Source organism: Carcharhinus amblyrhynchos, chromosome 3, assembly GCF_965287045.1.
Source record: "Carcharhinus amblyrhynchos chromosome 3, sCarAmb.v2.hapA, whole genome shotgun sequence".
NCBI classification, from domain to species: domain Eukaryota; kingdom Metazoa; phylum Chordata; class Chondrichthyes; order Carcharhiniformes; family Carcharhinidae; genus Carcharhinus; species Carcharhinus amblyrhynchos.
Genome location: NC_137326.1, coordinates 137,317,344 through 137,342,384, shown reverse-complemented (window position 1 = coordinate 137,342,384; position 25,041 = coordinate 137,317,344). Strand labels below are relative to the sequence as shown.

The following is a 25,041-nucleotide window of genomic DNA, read 5'->3' as shown; positions in this document are numbered from 1 at the left end:
CCAGCTGACCATGAAGGAGGGGCAGGGAGACAATTCGAGGAGTTCTCTGTATCCTTACCAACTGATGTGGGCATCTCGCCCCATTGCAGCACAATGTCCTTGGTGATTCGCCCGTAGGTGTTGACGTAGACCCCCTCATCCTCGTAACAAAGCAGCATTTCCATTCCATCAGTTTTGGGGAGAATGATAAGAGCATGAGGTGTGATGTTGGCCTGAATCTGGTTGGAAAAGGTTCAGGAATATTATTAATGGACATGAAAACAGACAGGAAGAAAGACTGTCAGAGACAAAGAGAGTGATAGACTCAGTGCTTCTCTAGATCACTAGGCACTCGTTTACATCGTGCTATTACTCATCCAGTAATACTACACTAATGTACCAAGCTATAAAGGAGCAATATTAAGGTCTTAAACGTTTGAAGGTCAGAGTTAAAAGCTCCTGAGAAGAAATAAAGTAGGATGAACGTGTTTGAGGCAACTTCGATGAGACTGGAATGAAACACAAGACATTTGGCAAAAGCGGATTTTGTGATCCAGCCCATTCGCTGGTTTGTGTTTCTGCCCCCTCGATGCAGAGAGCACAGGCACTGGGATTGTTCTCTGTATTGTACAGCTGCTTAAGAAGAGACTTAAAAGTGTTACAAATTGTGAGGGATTGTGATAAGCAGGGAGCATGCCATGGCGGGAGGTTTGGTATGCAGAGGACACAGTGGCACAGTGGTTGGCACTGTCGCCTCACAGCTCCAAGGATCCAGGTACAATCCCGGCCTTTGGTGAGTGGCTGTGCAGAATTTGCATGTTCTCCCCATGTCTGTGTGGGTTTCCTCCAGGTGCTCAGGTTTCCTCCCACAGTCCGAAAACTGTGCGGGTTAGGTGGATTGACCATGATCAAGGTGTGGGGTTACGGTGGGGGATTGGGCCTGAGTGGGGTGTTCTTTTGAAGGGTTGGTGCAGATTCAATGGGTCAAATGGCCTCTTCTGCACTGTAGGGATTCTATGGACACAGGTTTAAGAACCAGCAGTGAGACTGAAGCAATGTTTTCTTCCACAGAGTTATTGTAACCAATGCGTTGTCTGAAAGACATTCCAAAAGGGGACTGGGAAAATATTTGAATTGGAAAGGGCAGGGGAATGGAAGCTGGCACAGGTAAGATGGGCTGATTGGCTCACCTCTATGCTGGATTATTCTAAACTATTACAACACAACAATTGTGGTCAATATTGAAGGGATCTGGACCATTGGACACAGAGAATAGGTTAGAAGGCTTCCCTAAGGCTGTGTTGGAGCAGCTGAACGCTACACTTACGTGTGATGGTATATAAATGTCATAGACATTCCCTGAATCCACATCAATCACATGGAAACCAGTGTGAGACCCATAGATAACCTTTAACCTTTGCCCCTCTTCCACTGTCAGGTCAACCAATAATGGTCTGTGTTGAAGATCTGCAAAAGACTGTTGAGGGAAGGTCGTTATTTTAAGCGTTGACGGAATCTTTGAAAAGGAAAAAAAATAGCAAGGTTGTGTTGTGTAATGTTTGTACCTTGAAGGCCATGAATTTGTGATAAGGCTTTGGTGCCCAGGCATAAATTTCCACCGCATTCTTCAAAGCGATGACGAGAAACCTAATCCTCTCGTATTTAACTGCAAATTGGAATGAAACAAAAAGAGGTGAAGAAGTTATTTTCTTTATTTTCCATGGAATGTGGGCATTGCCGGCGAGGCCAGCATTTGTTGCCCGTCCTAGTTGTCACGGAAGTGAGTGGCTTGCCAGGCCAGTCCAGAGGGTAGTTAAGGATCAGCTACATTGCTGTGGCTCTGGAGTCACATGTAGGCCAGACTGGGTAAGGACGGCAGATTTCCTGCCCTAAAAGACATCGGTGAACCAGATGGATTTTTAAGACAGACAAAAAGAGCAAAGAGGCTTTTTGAACTTGTGTAAGTATCTCGTTGGGCCTCAACTAGAGCATTGTGTCCAGTTTTAGACTGCGTACTTTAGGAAGGATGTGACGGCATTGGAGAGAGCGCAGAAAAAGTTCAAGAGAATTGTTCCTGTGATGAGAAACTTTAATTATGAAAACAAATTGGAGAAATTGCGACTGTTTTCTCCCTCTCAGGATAATGATTCTGTGGAATTCTTTACCGCAGAGGGTTGTAGAGGCTGGGTTCTTAAGGTGTTCATGGCTGAGCTAATCAGGTTTTTAATTAGTAAGGGAATCAAGGGTTGTGGGGATAAGGTGGGAAAGTGGAGTTGAGGATTATCATATCAGATCAGTCATGACCTCGTTGAATGGTGGAACAGACGCGATGGGCTGAATGGCCTACTTCTGCTCCTATACTTTATGGTCTGAAGGATGAGAGGGGATTTGATATCGCGTGCGGGGTCTGCACAGAGTAAATAGGGAGAAATTGTTCCTATTGGTGAAAGGATGAAGAAGGAGAGGGCACAGATTTAAAGTAATTTGTTAAAGGAGGAAAAATGGCATGTAGAAAAACATTTTGACACAATCAGTGCTCCAGCTCTGGAATGCACTGCCCGAGAGTGTGGTGGAGGCAGGTTTAATCCAAGCGCTCAGAAGGAAATTAGACTGTTCTCTGAAAAGGAAGAATGTGCAGGGTTAAGGGGAGAAGGCAGGAGAATGGAAACTCGAATGACTAGCTCATTCAGACGGCCAGTGCAGGCGTGATGGACCAAGTGGCCTCCTTCCGCACTGTAACAGTTCTGTGATTAGCAACAATCGATGATGGTTTCATGGTCAGCAATACTGAGGCTATTCACTGAATCTAAACTCCACCAGCTGCTGTGGTTGGATTTGAACCCATGTCCTTGGGCCTCTGGATTACTGGTCATTAATAGACATTGGTACTCTCTCAGCATCTCCAAAGATGTGGGAGTTAGGTGGACTGATCAGGATAAATTGACCCTTAGTGTCAGGGAGATTACAGGGTAAATACATGGGGTCATGGGGATAGGACCTGGTTGGGGCAAACTCAATGGGCCAAATGGCCTTCTGCACTGTAAGGATTCTATGATTCTATCTCCCCTGGAGGAATTGGTAAAAGGAACGGGTGAGAGAAGGGGAGTTTTTGTTTATTGACTCAGTGAGTTGGTACGAGAGGGTTGATGAGGGCAATGCTGTTGATGTGGGCTACACAAACTTCCAAAAGACACTTGATAAAGTGCTACAAAACAGACTTCTAAGCAAAGTTAGAGCTCATGAAATAAAACGGGCCATGGCAACATGGATATAAAATTAGCCGAGTTACAGGGAACAAAGAGCGTTGGTGAACAGTAGTTTTTCAGGCTGGAGGAAGGTTTATAGTGGGGTCCCTCAGGAGTAAGTCTGAGGAATCTGCTCTTCCTGATGTACGTTGATAACCTAGACCCTGACGTACAGGGAACAGTCTAAAAATTTGCAGATGATGTGAAGCTTTGAAGTATTGTGGACAGCGAGGGGGATACTGCAGACCTTCATAAGGATGTAGACAGCTGGAATAGGCAGATAATTAGTGGGTGAAACTTAATGCAAGGAAGTGTGAGGTGATTCATTTTGGTAGGAAGAAGGTAGAGAGAGAATATAAGAGGGTAAAGTTCAAGGCCATCCAGACTCGAAACGTTGGCTCTTTTCTCTCAGAATAGAGAGACCTGACGAGAATTTCCAGCATTTTCTGTTTTTGTTTCAGATCTCAATACCTGCAGTATTTTGCTTTTACCTTGATTGAAATACATTGTGAGGGGCCAGAATAGAGTGGATGTGAAGGGCCTATTTACTTTAGCAGAGAGATCAGTGGCTGGGGTATAGCTTATGCGACTGGTTAGAGGGGAGATTAGGAAAATATTTTTCACCCAGCAGGTAGTGTGTACCTGGAACTCATGGCCTGAACAGGTGGTGGATGCACAAACCCGCGACTCATTTGAAAACTGTCTGGATTTTCAATCTCAAGTGCTGTAACCTGCAGACTAAACACTGGAAAGCGGATTGGGCTGGGTGGCTCCACTTCCAGGCAGGGCAGACAGGATGGGCAGAGTGGCCTCTTCCTCAGATGTAAACTTTCCATCATTCCATGAAGCTGGGACTGTCCTCCTTGGAGAAGAGAACGCCAAGAGAAGATTTGATAGAGACGTTCAAAGCCATGAGGGCTCTGGACAGAGTAAAGATGGAGAAACTGTTCTCATTGGTGAATGTGAGGGCACAGGTTATTGGCAAAAAAAGCAACGGCAGCACAAGGAAAGATACTTCCCTGGAGCCAGTGGCATTAACTGGAGTGCACCGCCTGAGAATGTGGTGGAGGCAGATTCTGCCATTACATTTGAGAGGGACTTGGATCAAGGTGAGGCAGTGGCACAGTGGTATTGTCACTAGTAACCAAGAGAGCCAGGGTAATGCTCTGGGGACCCAGGTTCAAATCCAACCACAGCAGATAAAAATAAAAATCTGGAGTCTAATAATGACCATGAAACCTTTGTCTTGAGACATACAAGGATATGGTTGACTCTTAACTGCCCTCTGAAATGGCTGAGCGAGACATTAAGTTCAACAGCAACGAGGGATGGGCATTAAATGAGGGCCTTGCCAGCAATGCCCACATCCCATGGAAGAATAAAAAAAATTCAAAAAGGAAAGATTTGCAAGGAAAAGGAAAGTGGTACAAAATGAATTGTTGCTTCAGAGAGGCAGTACTGACACACGGGGCTGAACAGTCTCCTTCTGACCTATAACCATACTGTGATTGTATGATTCCAACTCGATGATTAATTCTCTGTTCTTGCTCTACAATTACTGCACATTTACAGGTAACGGGATTGTGATTCATCGACATCTCAAGGAATACAATGATCAGTGTATCTCCAATCTGTTACATACCAACTTTGTAGTGTACGCAGCCCTCCAAATCGCCAACGGTGGTCCAGCCCTGCTTCTTTTCTACCTCAGGATCATTGTGCAATATCCTGTTCTTCAGCCAAGACAGGTAATAGACCCTCAATTTATTCTTCTTGCCTGTTCAGTGAGCAAAGTTTAGCAAAATTAAAATACTGCACCTTCCCACAACTCATCTTAAACTGTTTCTCGGGTTTGCAAATCCTGAGGGAAAGGATGATATCGTCAACACGAAAAAGAACAATAGAATAGAATCTCGACAGTGCAGAAAGTGGACATTCAGCCCATCGAGCCGGCACCGACAACTATCCCATCCAGGTCAAAAAAGACAGTAGGACTAGGGGGCACAGCCTCAAGATAAAGGGGAGGCGGTTTAGAACGGAGTTGAGGAGGAACTTCTTCACTCAAAGGGTGGTGAATCTCTGGAATTCTCTGCCCGTTGAAATGGTGGAGGCTGCCTCGCTAAATATTTTTAAGAAGCGGGTTGATGGATTCTTGATAAGAGAGGGGATTAAGGGTTATGGGGAGAGGGCGGGAAAGTGGAACTGAGCCACGACAGATCAGCCATGATCTTATTGAATGGCGGGGCAGGCTCGAAGGGCTAGATGGCCTACTCCTGCTCCTATTTCTTATGTTCTTATGTTCTTATGTCACATCTCAGTAACCCCACGTTTTTACCTTGCTAATCCCTGATATTAATAGACCAATCAACCTAACCCACACATTTTTGGAGTGTGGGGGGAAACTGGAGCACCCGGAGGAAACCCACGCAGACACGGGGAGAACATGCAAACTCCACATGGACAGTGACCCGAGGCCGGAATCGAACCCGGGTCCCTGGTGCTGAGAGGCAGCAGTGCCATTGTGCTGCCAATCCACCAAAACGGGCGAAATTTTTCCAATCAATTGACTTTTGGCTACTCTCCAAATTTCCCTGTCCGGCCCATGGTGATTCCTGTCGCTGGAGCTTGGGAAATTCCAGCTAAAGTCGGGAAAATGCAAGAAGAAGGTAACAAGCAAATCGCAGTTGAAGGTCAGTGAGCAGCACTGTTGTCTCGGGGTCAGGACATTGCGGGTTCATGCCCCACTCCAGAGAATGCAGCACTCAGTCGAGGCTGGCACTCCTGCACAGTACCCAGTGTTGTACTGCCAATGGTCCCAGCTTCCAGGTGAGACATTAAATCGCAGCCCCATCTGCCCTCTCGATCTCAGAAGATTCCATAATGCAATTTTGAGTTGGAGAGTTACTCCCCGTGTCCTGATCAATATTTATTCCTCAATCAACATCATACAACAAAAAAAATGATTTAGCTGTTAACGCCTTGCTGCTGTTGTGGGATTTTACTGTGCCCTTTTTAGCTGCTGTGTTTCCTACATTATAACAGCGCCTATGCTGCAAAAATGAAAGGGATGGATAGGGTAGAGGTAGAGAGATTCTTCCCGCTCAGAAAGGACAGCAGGACTAGAGGGCACAGCCTCATTGTAAGGGGGGTGCAGTTTAGAATGGAGTTGAGGAGGAACTTCTTCACTCAAAGGGTGGTGAATCTCTGGAATTCTCTGCCCGTTGAAGTGGTGGAGGCTACCTCGCTAAATATATTTAAGACACGGGTAGATAGGTTTTTGGTAGGCAAGGGGATTAAGGGTTATGGGGAGAAAGTGGAACTGATCCACTTCAGATCAGCCATGATCTTATTGAATGGCGGGGCAGGCTCGAGGGGCTAGATGGCCTACTCCTGCTCCTATTTCGTATGTTCTTATGTTCTAAAATCCATCAATTTTGGAATCTGCTGCGATTGTCAAAGTTTCTATAAACATGGGGGGGTGGGGCTTAACTTGAATGTGGACTAAAAGTTTCATAGCAAAATTCACAAGCAGATGTTTAACCGACATCTGCTCCAGCTGTGGTAACCTTGATTTTAACATTCTCATCCTTGACTTCAAATCCCTGCGTCGCCCGACAACAAAAACCAATCTGCATTTATATAGCACCTTCAGTTAAATAAAGGTTGTGATTGAGCGGGGGAATTTATTCCCTTAACCTGGAACTGCACCCGAAAAGCTGACATTGAATTTGCAATAAACAAAATAGTTACAAAATAAAAAGAGTGAAAACTGGGTCAAAGGGCCCCTGAAGCAGGGAGTAGGATGAACTTCTCACACTCAGAACTATTAAGCATTAGTCATTCCTTCTGTCACATAAGAACATAAGAACATAAGAAATAGGAGCAGGAGTAGGCCATCTAGCCCTTCGAGCCTGCCCCGCCATTCAATTAGATCATGGCTGATCTGTCGTGGCTCAGTTCCACTTTCCCGCCCTCTCCCCATAACCCTTAATCCCCTCTCTTATCAAGAACCCATCAACCCGCTTCTTAAAAATATTTAGCGAGGCAGCCTCCACCACTTCAATGGGCAGAGAATTCCAGAGATTCACCACCCTTTGAGTGAAGAAGTTCCTCCTCAACTCCGTTCTAAACCGCCTCCCCTTTATCTTGAGGCTGTGTCCCCTAGTCCTACTGTCTTTTTTGAGCGGGAAGAGTCTCTCCACCTCTATCCTATCCATCCCATTCATCATCTTATACGTCTCAATGAGATCTCCCCTCATTCTTCTAAACTCTAACGAGTACAAGCCTAGTTTATTCAGCCTCTCCTCATAGCTCAATCCCCTCAACTCCGCTTTACTAACAGCTGGCCTGGAACATGTGCAGAAGGTGGCTCCTTACCCGATATAGTGACGAGGATGTTCAGACCCTCCAGAACGTCCATCTGATGGAAACGTCTGCGATTGATGAGGTTGTAAACCTTCCCCTGGCCACTTCGATCCAAAAGCATTAAACCATTTTCGGTGCCCACTAATAGGTTCACTCCTGGAAGACAAGCGGAGACAGGTTTTTATTTATTAGTGTCACCAGGTAGGCTTACATTAACACTGCAATGAAGTTACTGTGGAAATCCCCTAGATGCCACAGTCCGGTGCCTGTTCGGGCACACGGAGGGAGAATTTAGCATGGCCAATGCACCCTAACCGGATGCCTTTTGGGCTGTGGGAGGAGACTGGAGCACCCGGAGGAGACACACAGATACGGGGGAGAATGTGCAAACTCCACACAGATAGTGACCCAAGCTGGGAATTGAACCTGGGTTTCTGGCGCTGTGAGGCAGCAGTGCCAACCACCCATACCTCCCCAGCAGTAACATTGCCAACTTGCCCAGATATGGCACGGATTCTTATCAATTCCCAGATTCAAATCAAAATCAAAAATCAAATCAAATCAAAATCAATGCACAATGGAATTCAGATCAATGTGTGTAGCTAACAAGAGGTAATGTTATTCAACATTACAGGAGGTTGAGACACCTGGTTAGACGAGCCTACCATCTGGAAATATGCAATAATAGTGCAGACACCCAACCTCTCCATATAGATCCACGAAGAATACTGCCCAATTCCTCTGCACCAAATCATCTAACCTCTTGGTATGAAGACATCTGTCTGCTGGGAGTTTGCGTGGGATTAGGACTTTGGGCTTTGACGCACTCTATCTGTAGATGCCTTCTTGGAACCAGAGTGAAGAAACGTACGTGTCAGCTCGATGACTAGTCACTCCCCACGAGGAGAACCGGGTCTGCTTGCAGCAATTAACTGCTCAGGCTGAGCTGCGTCACGGAGACATGCTATTTGGTAGCCTCACCCAGCTGAAGAATACAGAGCCCCAGGCTCTACACCTCAAAGCTCAGTGTGAGGGGGGGGGTGGGGTGATGGAACCTGGCTGGGTCCTTACTCCGTACCCTCCTGCAGACAGCCCAGTGTTTAAAAACACGGGTTTAAAGGTGGGCTGGGATACGATGCCTCCCATGGCGCAATAGTCTTGCTGCTCACTGTTGATGGCACCCAAACGATCGATTCTGCTGAGGGGTTGGGGGGGGGGGGGCGGGGAGGCAATCGCCAGAGGGAGGGGCTGGGGAGGAGTCAGTGAGATTCGAGGCTCACCCCACAACGCGGCGCAGAGTATTTCCGAGTTGAATCGCTTCTTGTACTTGCGGATCTCCGGGGTGTCGCTGTGGGGTCGGATGTTTGTGGGGTTCACGTTTACCACCGAGATTTTCCGAACTTCGTTCAGCTTGGCCTGTTCCTGTCGCAGTATGTCAGTGGAGAACATCGCTGAAAAAAAAAACACACACAAGACACAAACTGACTGGAGAATGGGAGACAGGGCGCCCAGGAATCTAATTCATCAAGCAGGAAGGTAACAGTAACCTCTACACACTCCCTGTGGACCGGCTGGAAATAAGCCCAGATTTACACAGCAAGATCCCACAGACAGCACTGAGCCAACCACCAGATAATCTGGTTTGATGATGTCGCATTATGGCTTCCTATTGGCTGCATTCAGGAGACACCTTCCTTAACGTACTGTCTTGGGATTCATTACTCCTGTTCGAGAGGATAGAGCATCTGGCCCAAAAGACGGCAACTCTGGCAGTGTGGCACACCCTCAGTACTCCACCGCGAGATCAGAGGCCCAAGTTCCTGAAGTAGGGCTGGACTTCACCACCTTGTCACTCACCCAGTCCTGACATCAATAAATCTCATCTCTGGTGGAGAATATTTTTCCCTCCCCAAAGACTGCTGACCCTTCAATAGAAGTGCGTTGGGCTGTTACCCAGTTCCTCTCCACTGGGAGAAGGTGGGGGGGGGAGGTGGTCTCTCTTTATCACTCCTGGAACCCACCAAAAGCAAAAGAATCAAAGAATCCCTACAGTGCAGAAGAGGCCACTCAGCCAATTGGTTCCGCACCAACTCTCTGACACAGCATCTTATCCAGGCCTATCCCTGGAATCCCACACACTTACCCTGGCTAATCCTGCTAACCTACACATCTTGGAACACCGAGGGCCAAGACACCTAAACTGCACATCTTTGGAGTGTGGGTGGAAACTGAAGCGCCCGGAGGAAACCCACACAGACACAGGGAGAACGTACAAACTCCACACAGTGACCCAGGGCCGGAACTGAACTTGGGTCCCTGGCGCTGTGAGGCAGCAGTGCTAACCACCGTGCCACCCAGTAAATCAATCTGAATGGATGAAACAATCAGGTAGAGATGGACAAAGCCAAAGAGGATTGCTGAATTGCCCAGTAATTGATTTAACTACTCTGACACCAGGCTTCAGTAAATACAGGGGAGGAGAGATAAAAGGAAGGAAGCAAAGAAATGCACCTCCACAGCTGAAGAAGTATTTTGAAACGTTGCCACTGTTGCCATGTCACTGACTCAGAGGGTAGTAAGGGCGTGGAATGCCCTGCCTGCAGCAGTTGTGGACTCGCCAACGTTAAGGGCGTTCAAATGGTCAGTGGGTAGGCATATGGATAACATTGGAATAGTTTAGTTTAGAGGGTCATTAGATTGGTTCCACTGGTCGGCGCAACATCGAGGGCCAAAGAGCCTGTACTGCGCTGTAACGTTCTATGTTCTATCTCAAAGAAACATAGAAACTAGAAGTAGGAGTAGGCCATTCAGCCCATCGAGCCTGCTCCACCATTCATTTTGATCATGGGTGATCATCAAATTCAATATCCTGATCCCCCCTTCCCCCCATATATCCCTTGATCCCTTTAGCCCCGGGAGCTATATCTAATTCCTTCTTGAAATCACACAACATTTTAGCCTCAACTACATTCGGTGGTAGTGAATTCCACACATTCACCATTCTCTGGGTGAAAATAATTTCTTCTCACCTCAGTCCTAAAACTATCCTTAAACTTATCCTTAAACTATGACCCCTCGTTCTGGATTCCCCCACCGTCAGGAACATTCTGTTGGAATTTACTCTGTCGAATCCTGTTAGAATTCTGTAAGTTTCTACGAGATTCTCCCTCACTCTTCTAAACTTCAGTGAATATAATCCTAACCGACTTAGTCTCTCCTCATATGACAGACCTGCCATCCCAGGAATCAGCCTGGTAAACTTCTGATATACATCCCCTATAGCAAGGGCATCCTTCAACAGATAAGGACACTAAAATTGTGCGCAATACTCCAAGTGTGGCCTCACCAACGCCCTATACAATCGAAGCAAAACATCTCTATCCCTATACTCTATGGGGGGCAGTTTAGATCAGAGTTGAGGAGGAACTTCTTCACTCAAAGGGTGGTGAATCTCTGGAATTCTCTGCCCGTTGAAGTGGTGGAGGCTACCTCGCTAAATATATTTAAGTCACGGGTAGATAGGTTTCTGATAGACAGGGGAATGAAGGGTTATGGGGAGAAAGCGGGAAAGTGGAACTGATCCACTTCAGATCAGCCATGATCTTACTGAATGGCGGGGCAGGCTCGAAGGGCTAGATGGCCTACTCCTGCTCCTATTTCTTATGTTCTCATACTCAAATCATCTCGCTATGGGGACCAACATACCGTTTGCCTTCTTTTATTGCCTGCTGTATCTGCACACTTACTTTCAGTAACTGATGCACAGCGATGCCAAGGTCTCGTTGAGTATCGACCTCCCCCGATTTACATCCATTCAAATAATAATCTATTTTTGCGACCAAAGTGGACAATCTCACATTTATCCACGTTATGCTGCATCTGCCACGCATTTGCCCAGTCATTCGGCCTGTTCAAATCATCTCTGCATCCTCCTCACAGCTCACTCTCCCACCTAACTTTGTATCATCTTCAAATTTGGAGATATATTTAGCTCCCTCTTCCAAATCATTAATAGAGAATGTGAACTGTTGGGGTTCCAGCACAGATCCCTGCCGAACCCCACTAGTCACTGACTGCCAATCAGAAAAAGACCCATTTATGCCTACACTTTGCTTCTTCCAATGTGCTAACCAGCTTTCTACCCATCTCAAGGCATTACTTGCAATCCCATGTGCTTTAACTTTCCATAGCAATCAGCTGTGTGAGACTTTATCAAAGTCTTCTGAAAGTCTAAACAGACCACATCCACCTGGTTCTTACTGGTCAAATTCTCCATGGCTTAGGGGTATGGCTTCAGCCCCAGATGTTCTGACAGAGGTGAACGTGTCAACGCTCGAGACCGACACCTCATCATTGTTCTGGGAAGTGGAAATCTGTGAATCTTTCCTGACAAACTTATAACCCCCAAGGTCAGGGATCATCATTGCCGCTTACCCGCTGCTGATGACTCTTCTTCACTGCCACTCGGAGATGTCTGGAATACTCTGGGGTCCACAAAGGGGGTGAACGATGACTTTGTGCCCGTACTCCGACCATACTGCAACACACAAATGCCCCAATTCACTCACATCCTGAGGCAGCAGGAATGGCGGCTTACAACAACAACAACAGTAACAACTTACATTTATGTAACGTCCTCAAAAGAATAAAGTACCCCTAGGCATTTGGCAGAAGGGTTTTAACCACAATCAGACACTGAGTGGCATCGGGAGACATATGGACAGGTGACCCAACTTTTGGCCAGAGGGGGTAGGAGGAGGAGGGGGAGAGAGCAAGAGAGAGAGAGAGAGCAAAGCTTTCAAATTTTTGTTGTCTTTTGCAATGTATAGTCTCTTTAAGATTGACACATGATCACACATGGAATCCCTATAGTGCAAAAGGAGGTCATTCAGCCTATCATGTCTGCACTGACTCTCCAAAAGAACATCTCACCCAGGTCCTTTCCCCTACCCTATCCCATAACCCCATTTAGCACGGCTAATCCACCTAACCAGCACGTCTTTCAGACTGTGGAAGGAAACTGGAGCACCAGAGAGAAACCCACGCAGACACGGGGAGAACGTGCCGACCTCACACAGACAATGACCCAAGCCGGGAATCGAACTCAGGTACCTGGTGCTGTGAGGCAGCAGTGCTGACCACTGTGTCACCGTGCCACCCTGCTGAGACCTTAAGAGAACATTGCTTGCGCACAACACTGGGCCAGATCATTCTCAACTGTTGTACAGCCACAAACCCACACAGTTTAGAAGGAACATTGAGAGACGGACAGAGAGACTTAGGGGGAGGATTCTGGAGCTGAGGACTCAGGAAGCTGAAGGTACACCGGCCAACGGCAGAGAGATAGAAATCACAGACTGCAACCAGCCCGAATTGGAGAAGTATTGGGGTCTCCGCAGTTTGAGGGCAGGAAGAGGTTACAGAGAGAGGGAAGGGTGAGGCAACAGAGGAATGTGAAAGAAAGGGAATTTCACAGTAACTTCATTACCGTGTTAATGTAAGCATTACTTGTGATTAATAAATAAACTTTACTTTGACTTCAGGGACCAAGAGTTTTGTGAAGGAGTTTGCTCGTTGGATGAGTCACCCAGCACCATGGGCAAATCAGAACAATTAAACCAGATTATAGTTTGTGATACATCCAATTAATTAAATTAACGGCAGCAGACAATCGGGAACACTCCCTCAGCACTGACCCTCTGACAGTGCGGCACTCCCTTAGTACTGACCCTCTGACAGTGCGGCGCTCCCTCAGCACTGACCCTCTGACAGTGCGGCGCTCCCTCAGCACTGACCCTCTGACAGTGCGGCGCTCCCTCAGCACTGACCCTCTGACAGTGCGGCGCTCCCTCAGCACTGACCCTCTGACAGTGCGGCACTCCCTCAGCACTGACCCTCTGACAGTGCGGCACTCCCTCAGTACTGACCCTCTGACAGTGCGGCACTCCCTCAGCACCGACCCTCTGACAGTGCGGCACTCCCTCAGCACCGACCCTCTGACAGTGCGGCACTCCCTCAGCACTGACCCTCTGACAGTGCGGCACTCCCTCAGCACTGACCCTCTGACAGTGCGGCACTCCCTCAGCACTGACCCTCTGACAATGCGGCACTCCCTCAGTACTGACCCTCTGACAGTGCGGCACTCCCTCAGTACTGACCCTCTGACAGTGCGGCACTCCCTCAGCACTGACCCTCTGACAGTGCGGCACTCCCTCAGCACTGACCCTCTGACAGTGCGGCACTCCCTCAGCACCGACCCTCTGACAGTGCGGCACTCCCTTAATGCTGCATTGAGAATGTGGGAATATATTCTGGGCTCGAGGTTGAAATGTTGAACTCAGTGAGGGACATTGCCGAGGTCTAGACCGGACACTGCAGGAGAGACCGTGTTCCTCACCCTGACTCATGGAGACAGGCTTTATTTCTGGTCAGGGATGTAAGAAACTTTTCCAAAATCAGGACAAGTGCCTGAAGGTGGTGACTCAAAGTTACTATCCAGTAAAAATGGGAAACCAGAACCCATTGGAAGCGGGGAGCATCTGTGGGCCATTTGATAAAAGAACAGTAAATTCCCCACAGAGTTCAAAGTCTGGCTAAGTGTACGAGGGGTATTTTTGCTTTTCTTAGTCACTTGTTTCAGTAACAGTTTGAAAATAGGAACTCATATTGGGATAGTCTGGCCCCTCCCTCACCAGCGGAACCTTCCTTTCCCTCCAAAGGGCATCTCTTGGAGCGGATTCCCCAGTATCACTCACACAAGATGCTGTAGACTTTGGTGGGATCAGATGATGCCATTGACGAGGTGTTTGTGCCACTGGAATACTCTCTGGAGGTGGGAGAGACACATGGAAAATCCTGCCCCATTTCATGTTAGCTTTCTTCAACTTGGAACAGAAAGTTTGGGTTTTTTTTTAAGTTACCAGCGTCTACAAAGAGTGTAAATTCTGCGCGGCTCAGTCTCTGATTGGTGACCCACTCACCATCTCAGCTACTGGGAAAGGTGCGACAAATTAATACTAAATCTTTCAACTCTTGCATTTCAGTCCAGGTCCTTGTGCTGCAACTCTGATCTCAATCATAGAATCCCTACAGTGCAGGAGGCCATTCAGCCCATCCAGTCCACACTGACTCTCTCTGAGTGCCTGATCTGTCCCCTTTTCCCTGCCCTATCCCTGTAACCCCACACACGTACCAAGGCTAACCCACCTAACCTACACATCTTTGGACACGAAGGGGCAACTTAGCACAACCAATCCACTTAACTTGCACATCTTTGGAGTGTGGGAGGAAACTGGAGCATCTGGAGGAAAGCCATGCAGACACGGGGAGAACATGCAAACTCCACACAAACAGTCACTCAACGCTCGAATCGAACCCGGGACCCTGGAGCCGCGAGTGCAGTGCTAACCAGTGTGACACCCATCCAATCCCAATCAACAATGGATTCCTCTGTTGGTACCAGGAAGGTTGGAAGGTGTAATCTGCTGCTTTCCCGCACTCTTGTCAACACTCGCAAGGACGAATGAATGTCTCAGGACATTCTCCCAACCACGAGCTTGCCACAGGACTCACCACGTTCAAAACCGTGAGGGCAACTGACAAACTCAAAAGTCAGAATTCACCCTCCCCAGGTTCCACCAGGAGACAGGGACCACAGTTAGTTCATAACCAGGCTACCAGCTGGCAGCGAGTGAGAAAGTCGGCGGGGGGGGGGGGTAACTTAAAAGGGACACCATGTTTTCTAGGCAAGGAGTCAATTTCAAGCAGTTTCCAGTTGGTTTGGACCAGGTTCAATTCTATGTTCAATTTCAAACTAATGAATGGAATTATTACTGTAGCTCCATCAGAAAGGCTTTGGAGAGGGTACAGAAAAGATTTACCAGGATGTTGCCTGGTATGGAGGGCATTAGCTATGAGGGGAGGTTGGAGAAACTTGCTTTGTTCTCACTGGAACAATGCAGGTTGATGGGTGACCTGATAGAAGTCTGCAAGATTATGAGGGGTATGGGCAGAGTGGATAGTCAGAAGCTTTTTCCCAGGGTGGAAGAATCAATTACTCGGGGGAACAGGTTTAAGGTGCGAGGGGCAAGGTTTAAAGGAGATGTACGAGGCAAGTTTTTATACACAGAGGGTAATGGGTGCCCGGAACTCGCTGCCAGGGGAGGTAGTGGAAGCGGATACGATAGTGACTTTTAAGGGGCGACTTGACAAATCTATGAATAGGATGGGAATAGAGGGATATGGTCCCCGGAAGGGTAGGGAGTTTTAGTTCAGTTGGGTAACATGGAGGCTTGGAGGGCCTGTTCTTGTGCTGTAATTTTCTTTGTTCTCTGTTCAAAGGAAGCACAGCGGAAAAGAAGGCCATTCGGCCCACTGTACACGTGCTAGCTCTTTGGGAAGCTATCCACTTAGTCCCATTGCTTAAGTGTTTTAAGTGCTTCGGCTGAATTGTTTGTCTGCCAGTGGTGAGCTGTGCGAGAGGACGTTGCCCTCCCCACTCTATCGTCCCACCTACCCCAGCTGCTGAATCCGTTTCCAAGGCGAGTTGAGATGCGGTTCGGCCAATTGCCTCGGTTGGTGTAGTGGCAGGAGACTGGCTTTGCTGCACCAGATCGGGCAGATTGGTGTGGCTGGCAAAACCATTACTGTCAACATGACCAGTCCGCCTTTTGTCACCAGAAGTCTGCAGAGACACAGAGAGACAGATAGATAGATAGATGGATAGATCGACAGGACAGATGGATAGACAGACACAGACAGGAGAAGCACAAACTGCCAGCTTCCACCACCCCACATCAGCCGGCTTAAATAAAGCCCAGAATCTGCTCCCACTCCCCTATCCAGCAAAACAAGGGAAGATGGAGGTGAGAATAACATGTAACAGGCTGGGATTATAGCAGGACTGCCAACCCTGGCCAGATGAAAGAAAGAAAGACTTGAATTTGTATAGCGCTTTCCACAGCCACGGGAAAATCCAAAAGTACTTTACAGCTTTGAGCTGTAGCCACTGCATCCACTTTCCACACAGCACACTCCCACAAACAGCAATGTGACAATCAGGCAACAATCTGTTCCTCTGTTTACGAGATAAATATTGACTCAAGATGGCGAGGAGAACTCCCCGACTGTCCTTCAAAATAAAGACCATGGAGCCTTTTGCACCAGCCTGAAAGGACCTGAGTTTGACAACTCATCGGAAAGACACCGTGCAACACTCCCCCCGCCCCGCTGAATTAGCACTGCTGCTTCACAGCCCCAGGGACCTGGGTTCGATTCCCGGCTCGGGTCACTGTCTGTGTGGAGTTTGCACATTCTCCTGGTATCCGCGTGGGTTTCCTCCGGGTGCTCCGGTTTGCTCCCACAGTCCCGAGACGTGCGGGTTAGGCTGATCGGCCATGCTAAAAACAATTGCCCCTTAGAGTCCTGAGATGCGTCGGTTAGAGGGATTAGCAAGTAAATCTGTAGGGATATGGGGTTAGGGCCTGTGTGGGATTGTGGACGGTGCAGACTTGAGGGGCTGAATGGCCTCCTTCTGCACTGTAGGGTTTCTATGATTCTATGTTTCTACACTGTCCTGGGAGTGTCAGCTTCGATCTTTTGTGCTCAAGTCCTGCAGTGAGACCTGACCCGACAGTCTCAGAGGTGAGACTGCCGCCCACTGAGCCATAGCCGATCTCTATGACTCTCACTAACTTTTACAGGTGCGCCATAGAAAGCATTCTTTCTGGTTGTATCACAGTTTGGTCTGGGCTCCTGTTCTGCTCAAGATCGCAAGGAGCTACAAAGGGTCGCGAATGAAGCCTAATCCATCACGCAAATCAGCCTCTCATCCATTGACTCTGTCTACATTTCCATCTGCCTCAGAAAAGCAGCCAGCCTAATTAAGAACCCCACACAGCCCGGACATTCTCTCTTCCATCTTTTCAAATCCATTTGGCTAAAGAAAGGCAGAGCATCATGGGAATAGGTAAGTTGGACAACCAATGATGGGAGTGTGGGAGCTGGATAATTTGACAGAAGCTCCAGGAGTTAAGGTTTAATTTGATTTATTATTGTCACACGTATTCACATCCAGTGAAAGGTATTGTTTCTTGCGCTCTGTACAGACAGAGCATACCGTTCATAGAGAAGGAAAACAAGAGCGTGCAGGATGTTGTGTTACAGTCATAGTTAGGGTGTAGAGAAAAATCAGGTAGGTCCATTCAAAAGTCTGACAGCAGCAGGGAAGAAGCTGTTCTTGAGTCGGTCGGTACGGGACCTCAGACTTTTGTATCTTCTTCCCAATGGGAGAAGGTGGAAAAGAGAATGTCCGGGGTGCATGGGGTCCTTAATTATGCTGGCTGCTTTATCGGAGTAGCAGGAATTGTAGACAGAGTCAATGGATGGGAAGCTGGTTTGTGCGATTGATTGGGCTATATTCACAACCTTTTGTAATTCCTCGCAGTCTTGGGCAGAGCAGGGGCCCAGACCAAGTTGTGATACAACCAGAAAGAATGCTTTCTGTGGTGCATCTGTAAAAGTTGGTGAGAGTCGTAGCGGACATGTTAAATTTCCTTAGTCTTCCGAAAAAGTAGAGGCGTTGGTGAGCTTTATTAACTATAGTGTCGGCATGGGGGGGACCAGGACAGGTTGTTGGTGATCTGGACACCTAAAAACTTTGTCCCTGTTGATGTAGACAGGGGCACATTCTCCTTTACACTTCCTGAATGATTCTGGATGGTTCTTGACCATTAGTTACATCACCAGGAAGTGTTGAGAATTTTTTGTCTTAGAAATGGTTCTGTGATTTTTTTTCTCCTGGATTTCCCTGCGAGATTAATCTTCTAATCCCTGGAGACTCCACAACAATCCTGAAGCATGGTAATCCTGAGATAACCAAGGAGCAGGATGCAGCAGGCAGACTGGATTTGAAAACAGTTGCAATTGGATCAGTGTAACCAAGAACTTTTGGTCTATTTACAGATTTGACTTGGGTCAACCTGTAGATGTTTATCAGCAAATAATTTGCATTAATAATGATAGACAATTGCAGTTTAACATTTGGGAAAGAGCTGGGGGTGACAGTTAAAGTGAGAATGGACAATATATTGGGCAGATTTTCCTTACCCAGGAAATGGGGCGGCACGCTGACACAGTGGTTAGCACTGCTGCATCACAGAGCCAAGGATCTGGATTCAATTCCGGCCTTGGGTCACTGTCTTGTGGAGTTTGCACATTCTCCACATGTCAGTGTGGGTTTCCTCTGGGTGCTCTGGTTTCATCCCATGGAATGTGTGTTAGGTGGATTTGCCATGCTAAATTGCCCCTTAGTGTCAGGGGTAAATGCATGGGGTTACGGGGATCGGGCCCGGGTGGGATTGTGGTACGTACAGACTCGATGGGATAGATGACCTCCTTCTGGGCCGTAGGATTCTATGATTCTAGTGAGTCCCTGGGAATGTGTTACCAGCTAGTAACACGTCAGAGCCTTCAGGAGGGAGCTGGATTGTTTCCTAACCGGGACAGAGAACAAATCCATATGAAAGATAAGTATTTTTATAGCGAGCATTCTCCTCACCTGGCTTTGATCAGTTGAGGTTATCAGCGAGGGAACTTCCAGAACGTGCTTCCCTCCTTGGCTCTGGGGTTCTCTGTCCATCCCAGGGGGTTACATGTTGGGTTAGGTTTGGAAATGTTTATGGTGGGCAGCTGAGCTGATGCTTTTCTCTTGCCCGTACGTTTTGTCCTTTGTTAAAATGGCCACCAAAGGCCAGGCACGAGACCATCAAAGGTTTGGGGAAGAGAGTCCGAAGGTCGGGTTCCACCCTTTTTGTCTGGGATTGGTGTCACACACAATTCACAAAGCTGCACCGTGTGGGGAATGTCACATGGCATCAATTTTCCCCAGATAGGCCAATTCGGGTGTGGGCTTGCAATGAAGGGTGGGTCAATAGAAGACCTTCCAATGAGCAATCACAGGCCGTCTTCCCAGGTAAGAAAGAGAGAGGGCGTCCAAAGTTAGCTCAGATGAAGGGTCACGAAGACTTGAAACATTGGCTACACAGTCTCTCCACAGGGGCTGTCAGACCTGCTGAGACTTTCCAGCATTTTTCTGTTTTTGTTCTAAAGTTAGAGATGTCTTCTCTCCAACTATTTTAATTCTCAAATTTAAACAATCCCTTTAACAACCGGGTCACCAGGTAGGTAGGGTAGGCCTCAAAGCCTGCCACCCACAACACCCTCCCCTCTCACACCCACCACTCCAACCATCAAAACCACACCACTAGCTGCAAGTTCCCCTCTATGTCACTCACCATCCTGAGTTGGAAATACAGCACCATCACTGTCGCTGGGTCAACATCCTGGAACTCCCTCCCTAACAGCACTGTGGGTGTACCTACACCATAGGGACTGCAGCAGTTCAAAAAGACCACTCGCCACCACCTTCCCAAGGGCAATTAGAGATGGGCAATACTTTCCAGCCTCATGATGTCCACATCCAAGAACAGATAGTTAAAAATGTTTCTACATTGGTACCTCATGACTCCGCTCTGCTGAACATACTGATGTGGTCAAGGCAAGACACTTGACAGAATGAGTTGGCCAAGTGTAGGGAAGAAGTGAAAGGGGAAGGAGCTACGAAGAAGGAAAAGTGATAGAATTCACCTCACACCCCAGAGGACAAGAAATCTGACAGCTTTAGAGCCAGGTATTAAGGCCTGTCCTTCGCAAAGGTAACCAATTAAGATGAGGAATGCCTGAGATTTTGACAGCAAAGTTTCAATGCTACATTTCAAAGCCTCTCTTTGTACCTCACCTCCCAACAGAAGGGTAACGTCTCACTGCCAACCAGCAAGATAAATCTTTGGACAATTTGAGAACCTGGTGCGGTGGCCTGCTGTGGATTGGTCAAGCCAGCTGTGGATTGGGGGCTCAAACATTCAGCCTTTGAACATCTGTCAGAAAAGAAACTTTTGTTCATTTCCAATCTGAAGCTTTGATTGAAGTGCTTAAAACCAGGAAGGGCTGGACAGGGTCAATGGAGAGAAATGATCTGAAATGTGCTGCCTGAACAGGCGGTGGAAGCAGATTCAATAGGAACCTTCAAAGAGAATTAGATCCAATCTTAAAGAGGAAATCTTTACAGGTAATGATGAAAGGGAAGGGTAGTGGGACTAATTGGGTAACTCAAGAGCCAGCACACACACAATGGACCGAAGAGCCTCTTTTTTCACAGAGCCCATCATGTTATGGATGTTATCTACATTCCTGAGGTCAAAGTTTGTAATTTACATCATTGCTGTTGAAGCCCAAAATAAGATGAGGGTGGTTTTGACGATGCCCTGATGAAGAAAGCCTATAACAGCAGTGACTGTATGGAACCACACTGGAACCTCTATATCTGACCCACCACATCGGGCCAGGTTCAGTGTCATGCTTTCACCTGTTGTAAAGAGAGGCAGGGCCTCCTGCCTGAATGGATATTGCCCGGGGTGAACGAATGGTGTTCCCACTGCCAACAACTCGGATTCAGGATGGATGTGACGGATGTGTTCAGGGGATTGCAATCAGCAGAGGCAGTTTTGGCCTCAAACGGTTTTTCCCACCCACCTCCCACTTCCTTCCTCCACTGGACTCATTCTCAAATTCAATCTCACCTCATCCAACTCCATCCAGCCTCAATCCACGTGCTAACTCAGTAACTCACTGCACTCTGGGCCCCGTACCCCTCGACCAACTTGCTCAATTTCTTCTTAGTTACACACGTGAAAAAGTGAATGGCTGGCTTGTTCTTTTCAAACTATATGAAGTCATGTGTTAATGATCTTTTCTGTACAACCCTTGCAGTTATGGACTGGATACATACCTCTCGGATAATCAGGGTGCCGTCTCCTGAAGTGTTGCTGTAGTGATCGGATGGTAAAGCTCCCTCTTGCCTGCCCACCAGTCCCACGCCATACTCCTCATTATACTGCTCACCGCTGCCCGCTGTGGAGGTTGGCCTGCAAAGTAAGGACCCAGACTCAAGAGCAGGAAATTAACTTACAATTCAGTCCGGAGCTGCTGAACCAATTATCCATTAACAACAAGAGAAAGGAGAGAAAAGAACGAGAGGGAGAGAGAGAAAAATGGAGAGAGAGAAAAGAGGAAGGAGAGCATGGGAATGGATGGAAAGGAAGGAGAAAAAAAGAGAGAAAGGAAAGAGAGGAAAAACAGGAAGGAGAGAGAGATGGGGAGAGAAAAGAAAGAGAGAGAAGAGTAGAAAAAGAGAGTGGAAAAGGAGAGAAGGGAAGGAGAGAAAGTGAGAGAGACAGAAAGGAGAGAGAAAAGGAGAGAAAGTGAGAGTGAAAAGGGGAGAGAAAGAGAAGGGAGAGAGAGTGATAAAAGGAGAAAGAGTGGGAACGGACAGAAAGGAAGGAGAGAAAGTGTGAGAGAGAGAAAGAGAGAAAGGCTGGAAGGAGGGAAAACAAGACTGGAACTTTGATTGTGCCTTTCACAACTTCTCAAAGTGCTTTACAGCAGTTGGGGTATTTTGAAAGAATCCCCGTTTGTTGTAATGGGGAAACAGAACAATCGATGTACGCACAGCAAGATCCAAAACAAAAACAGCAATGTAATAAATGGCCAGATTGTTGTGACGATGATGGGGTTTCCCAGTCCCCCCAACCCCAGGACCAGAAATTCCCGCCCAACATCAATGGATCTCTCAACGATCCGTCAAACCTCCATCCGGCCTGTGACAATTCCGGCGGCGGACAATATTGAGAGATTTACCCCAGGATTTAAGAGTTAAATGTTGGCCACGGAGAACTCGCCATTCTCCCGAATATGCGAGGGGATTTTCACAGGGTTATACGCACTAAGACTAAGAATTAGAGATTAGAAGCATTGAAGATGCGTGGCACAGAAGGAGGCCATTCAGCCCATTGTGTCGGTGCTGGGTGACAGTCTAATCCCGTTTTCTTCTCGATCTTGATGCCTAGTTCTGTAGGTTGCAGCATCTCAGGTGTTAATGCAGCTGTTTTATTTTAATGTGATGAGGGTTTCTGCCCCTTTCCCCTTTTCAGGCAGAAAGTTCCAGACTTTGTGCCTTCTGGGTGAAAGAAATTCTCCTCACTTCACCTCTAATCCTTCTGAGGGTTACTTTAACTCTCGGGCCCCCGAGATAACGGCCTCTCTTACCCACTCGATCGGAGTCTCTCTGAATATTCTACACCTCAATTAAAACTCCCCTCAGCTTCCTCGATTCTAATGAAAATAGCCCCAGCCTCTGGAATTTTTCATTGCTGGCAACATCTTTATAAATCTCCTCGGTTTCCTCTCCTGTGTGGTCACATCCTTAGTAACTCCTCACAGACAGTGACCCAATCGGGGAATCGAACCCAGGTCCCTGGCGCTGTATGGCAGTAGCGTGTCCCAATTTGGGATGGGCAGGAATCCAGAGGGAATCCCCTCCACTGCAGTACGGAATTTAAATTCCTCAGCTGCCTTGGTGGGGTTTGAACGTGTCACCAGATCATTAGTCCCAGTCTCCGGATTAGGAATCTGATAACACAACCAATCCCAGCTGGAGCTTATCCATGACCGAGCGCTCTTTGTGGACTCTTTAGTTGGGTGAAGTGGTAGTTAGGACTCACATTATCCTGGGAATATCACTGACTGGGACAGTCCCATCCTGTGCCTCATTTTCTGCATCTTCCTCCTCCTCTTCCTCCTCCTCCTCGTCCTCGCTGCTTTCCGACTCCTCACTGGACGAAGAGTAGTCGGTGACTTTAATCGGAGGCCGGGATGAGTCTTCGTTACGCAGTTCCCGCAATTCTTTGGCCAAAGCTGTCAAGTCCTAAGAAAATAAGGGACAAAGACATACATGAACGAAACTCCTCAAAAGCTGGGAACCCAACGCACAACCGATAACCGCAAGAAACAAAACAAGACAAAGCAAAGCTGTGGCAATCAAAGAGGAAGAACTATTGCTAATTGGAGTTTCTTCAGCAAAGACACAAAGCAAGATATCAGAAAGTGAGCTTGAATTAAGAGTAAAGAGATGTTTCCCCTTCCCTCTTCAGAGAGGACCACAAGTTTTCAGCATTCCTCAACATTTTATCCAATTTCCAAGCCCAACTGTTATTTTGGTAGGTATTATTTTGGAAATATTTCTAAGGGGGCATTACTGTCTATCACTGGAGTTATGCTATTCGAATCCTGGATGTCAGGTGTATGGGAGGGAGCGATGAAGATGAAGATGCAACTGAAATCATTTTCTTTGGGAAAAGATCAGCGATCATGACAGCTACTCGGGAGATCCAGTCAACCAGGGGAGCAGTGGGAGAGACAAGTGAAAACGGGCAGAAAACATGGAGCAGGCTACAACCTCTCTATATCATTCTGTGTCTCGTGCAGGTTAAAAGATAAAAAAATGTTCAATTCTTGACAAACAATCTCCTTCGGTGGCACGGTGAAAAGCATTGCTCCCTCACAGCTTCAGGGACCCGGGTTCGATTCCTGGCTTGGGTCACTATAGACCTTAAGTCCCTACAGTGCAGAAGGAGGCCACTTGGCCCATCGAATATGCACCGACCACAATCCCACCCAGGCCTTAACCCCATGCATTTACCCTAGCTAGTCCCCTTGACACTAAGGAGCAATTTTGCATGGCCAATCCACCTAACCTACAGGTCTTTGGAGTGTGGGAGGAAACTGGAGCACCCGGAGGAAACATGCAAACTCCGCATAAATAGTGACCCAAGCCGGGAATCAAACCCAGGTCCCTGGTGCTGTGAGGCAGCAGTGCTAACCACTGTGCCACTGCACTGTCTATGCAGGGTCTGCACATTCTGCCTGTGTCTGCGTGGGTTTCCTCTGCATGCTGATTTCTCCCACAGTCCAAAAGACGTACTGGTTAGGTGCACTGGCCATGTTAAATTCTCCCTCAGTGTACCCGAACAGGCGCCAGAGTGTGGCAACTAGGGGATTTTCACAGTAACTTCATTGCAGTTTAAGTTTCATTGCACTACCAGTTTAAGTGCCAACGTTAGATTCAGAACGCCAACTCTACAATACAAAGTGGAAGGTGCCCCCGAGTATTAGCCATGGCCCAAACATTCATACCTGCTAATTATTTCTTTCATTTTATTCTTTCCTTTCCTGAAGTTGCCTTGATGGGACATTAAACACTCACTGTTGATCACTGCAGGATATGGTTCTACTCTTGCTTACTGCCCTCCAGTATCTTTGATTTGATTTACTGTCACATGTATTAGTATACAGTGAAAAATGTTGTTTCTTGCATGCTATACAAAGCGCACTGTTCATAGAGAAGGAATTGAGAGAGTGCAGAATGTAGTATTACAGTCACAGCTCGGGTGTAGAGAAAAATCAACTTAACGCGCAGTAGGTCCATACAAAAGTCTGATGGCAGCAGGGAAGAAGCTGTTCTTGAATCAGTCGGTATGTGACCCCAGACTTTTATATC

At 47.4% G+C, this 25,041-nt stretch overlaps 1 protein-coding gene across 2 annotated transcripts in view; it reads right to left on the bottom strand.

Moving 5' to 3' along the window:
• Nucleotides 1-25,041, bottom strand: part of LOC145341169 (TRAF2 and NCK-interacting protein kinase-like) — a 209,296-nt gene that overhangs the window by 4,546 nt on the left and 179,709 nt on the right. For both annotated transcript variants that reach the window (XM_080186088.1, XM_080186087.1), the window contains 10 exons: nt 23,207-23,409; nt 21,436-21,571; nt 16,105-16,272; nt 12,024-12,126; nt 8,870-9,040; nt 7,602-7,745; nt 4,867-5,001; nt 1,545-1,645; nt 1,307-1,456; nt 59-218 (listed from right to left, as the gene is read on the bottom strand). In XM_080186088.1, the coding sequence (XP_080042214.1) occupies nt 59-218; nt 1,307-1,456; nt 1,545-1,645; nt 4,867-5,001; nt 7,602-7,745; nt 8,870-9,040; nt 12,024-12,126; nt 16,105-16,272; nt 21,436-21,571; nt 23,207-23,409 (1,471 nt within the window). The remainder of the gene's footprint in view (nt 1-58; nt 219-1,306; nt 1,457-1,544; nt 1,646-4,866; nt 5,002-7,601; nt 7,746-8,869; nt 9,041-12,023; nt 12,127-16,104; nt 16,273-21,435; nt 21,572-23,206; nt 23,410-25,041) is intronic.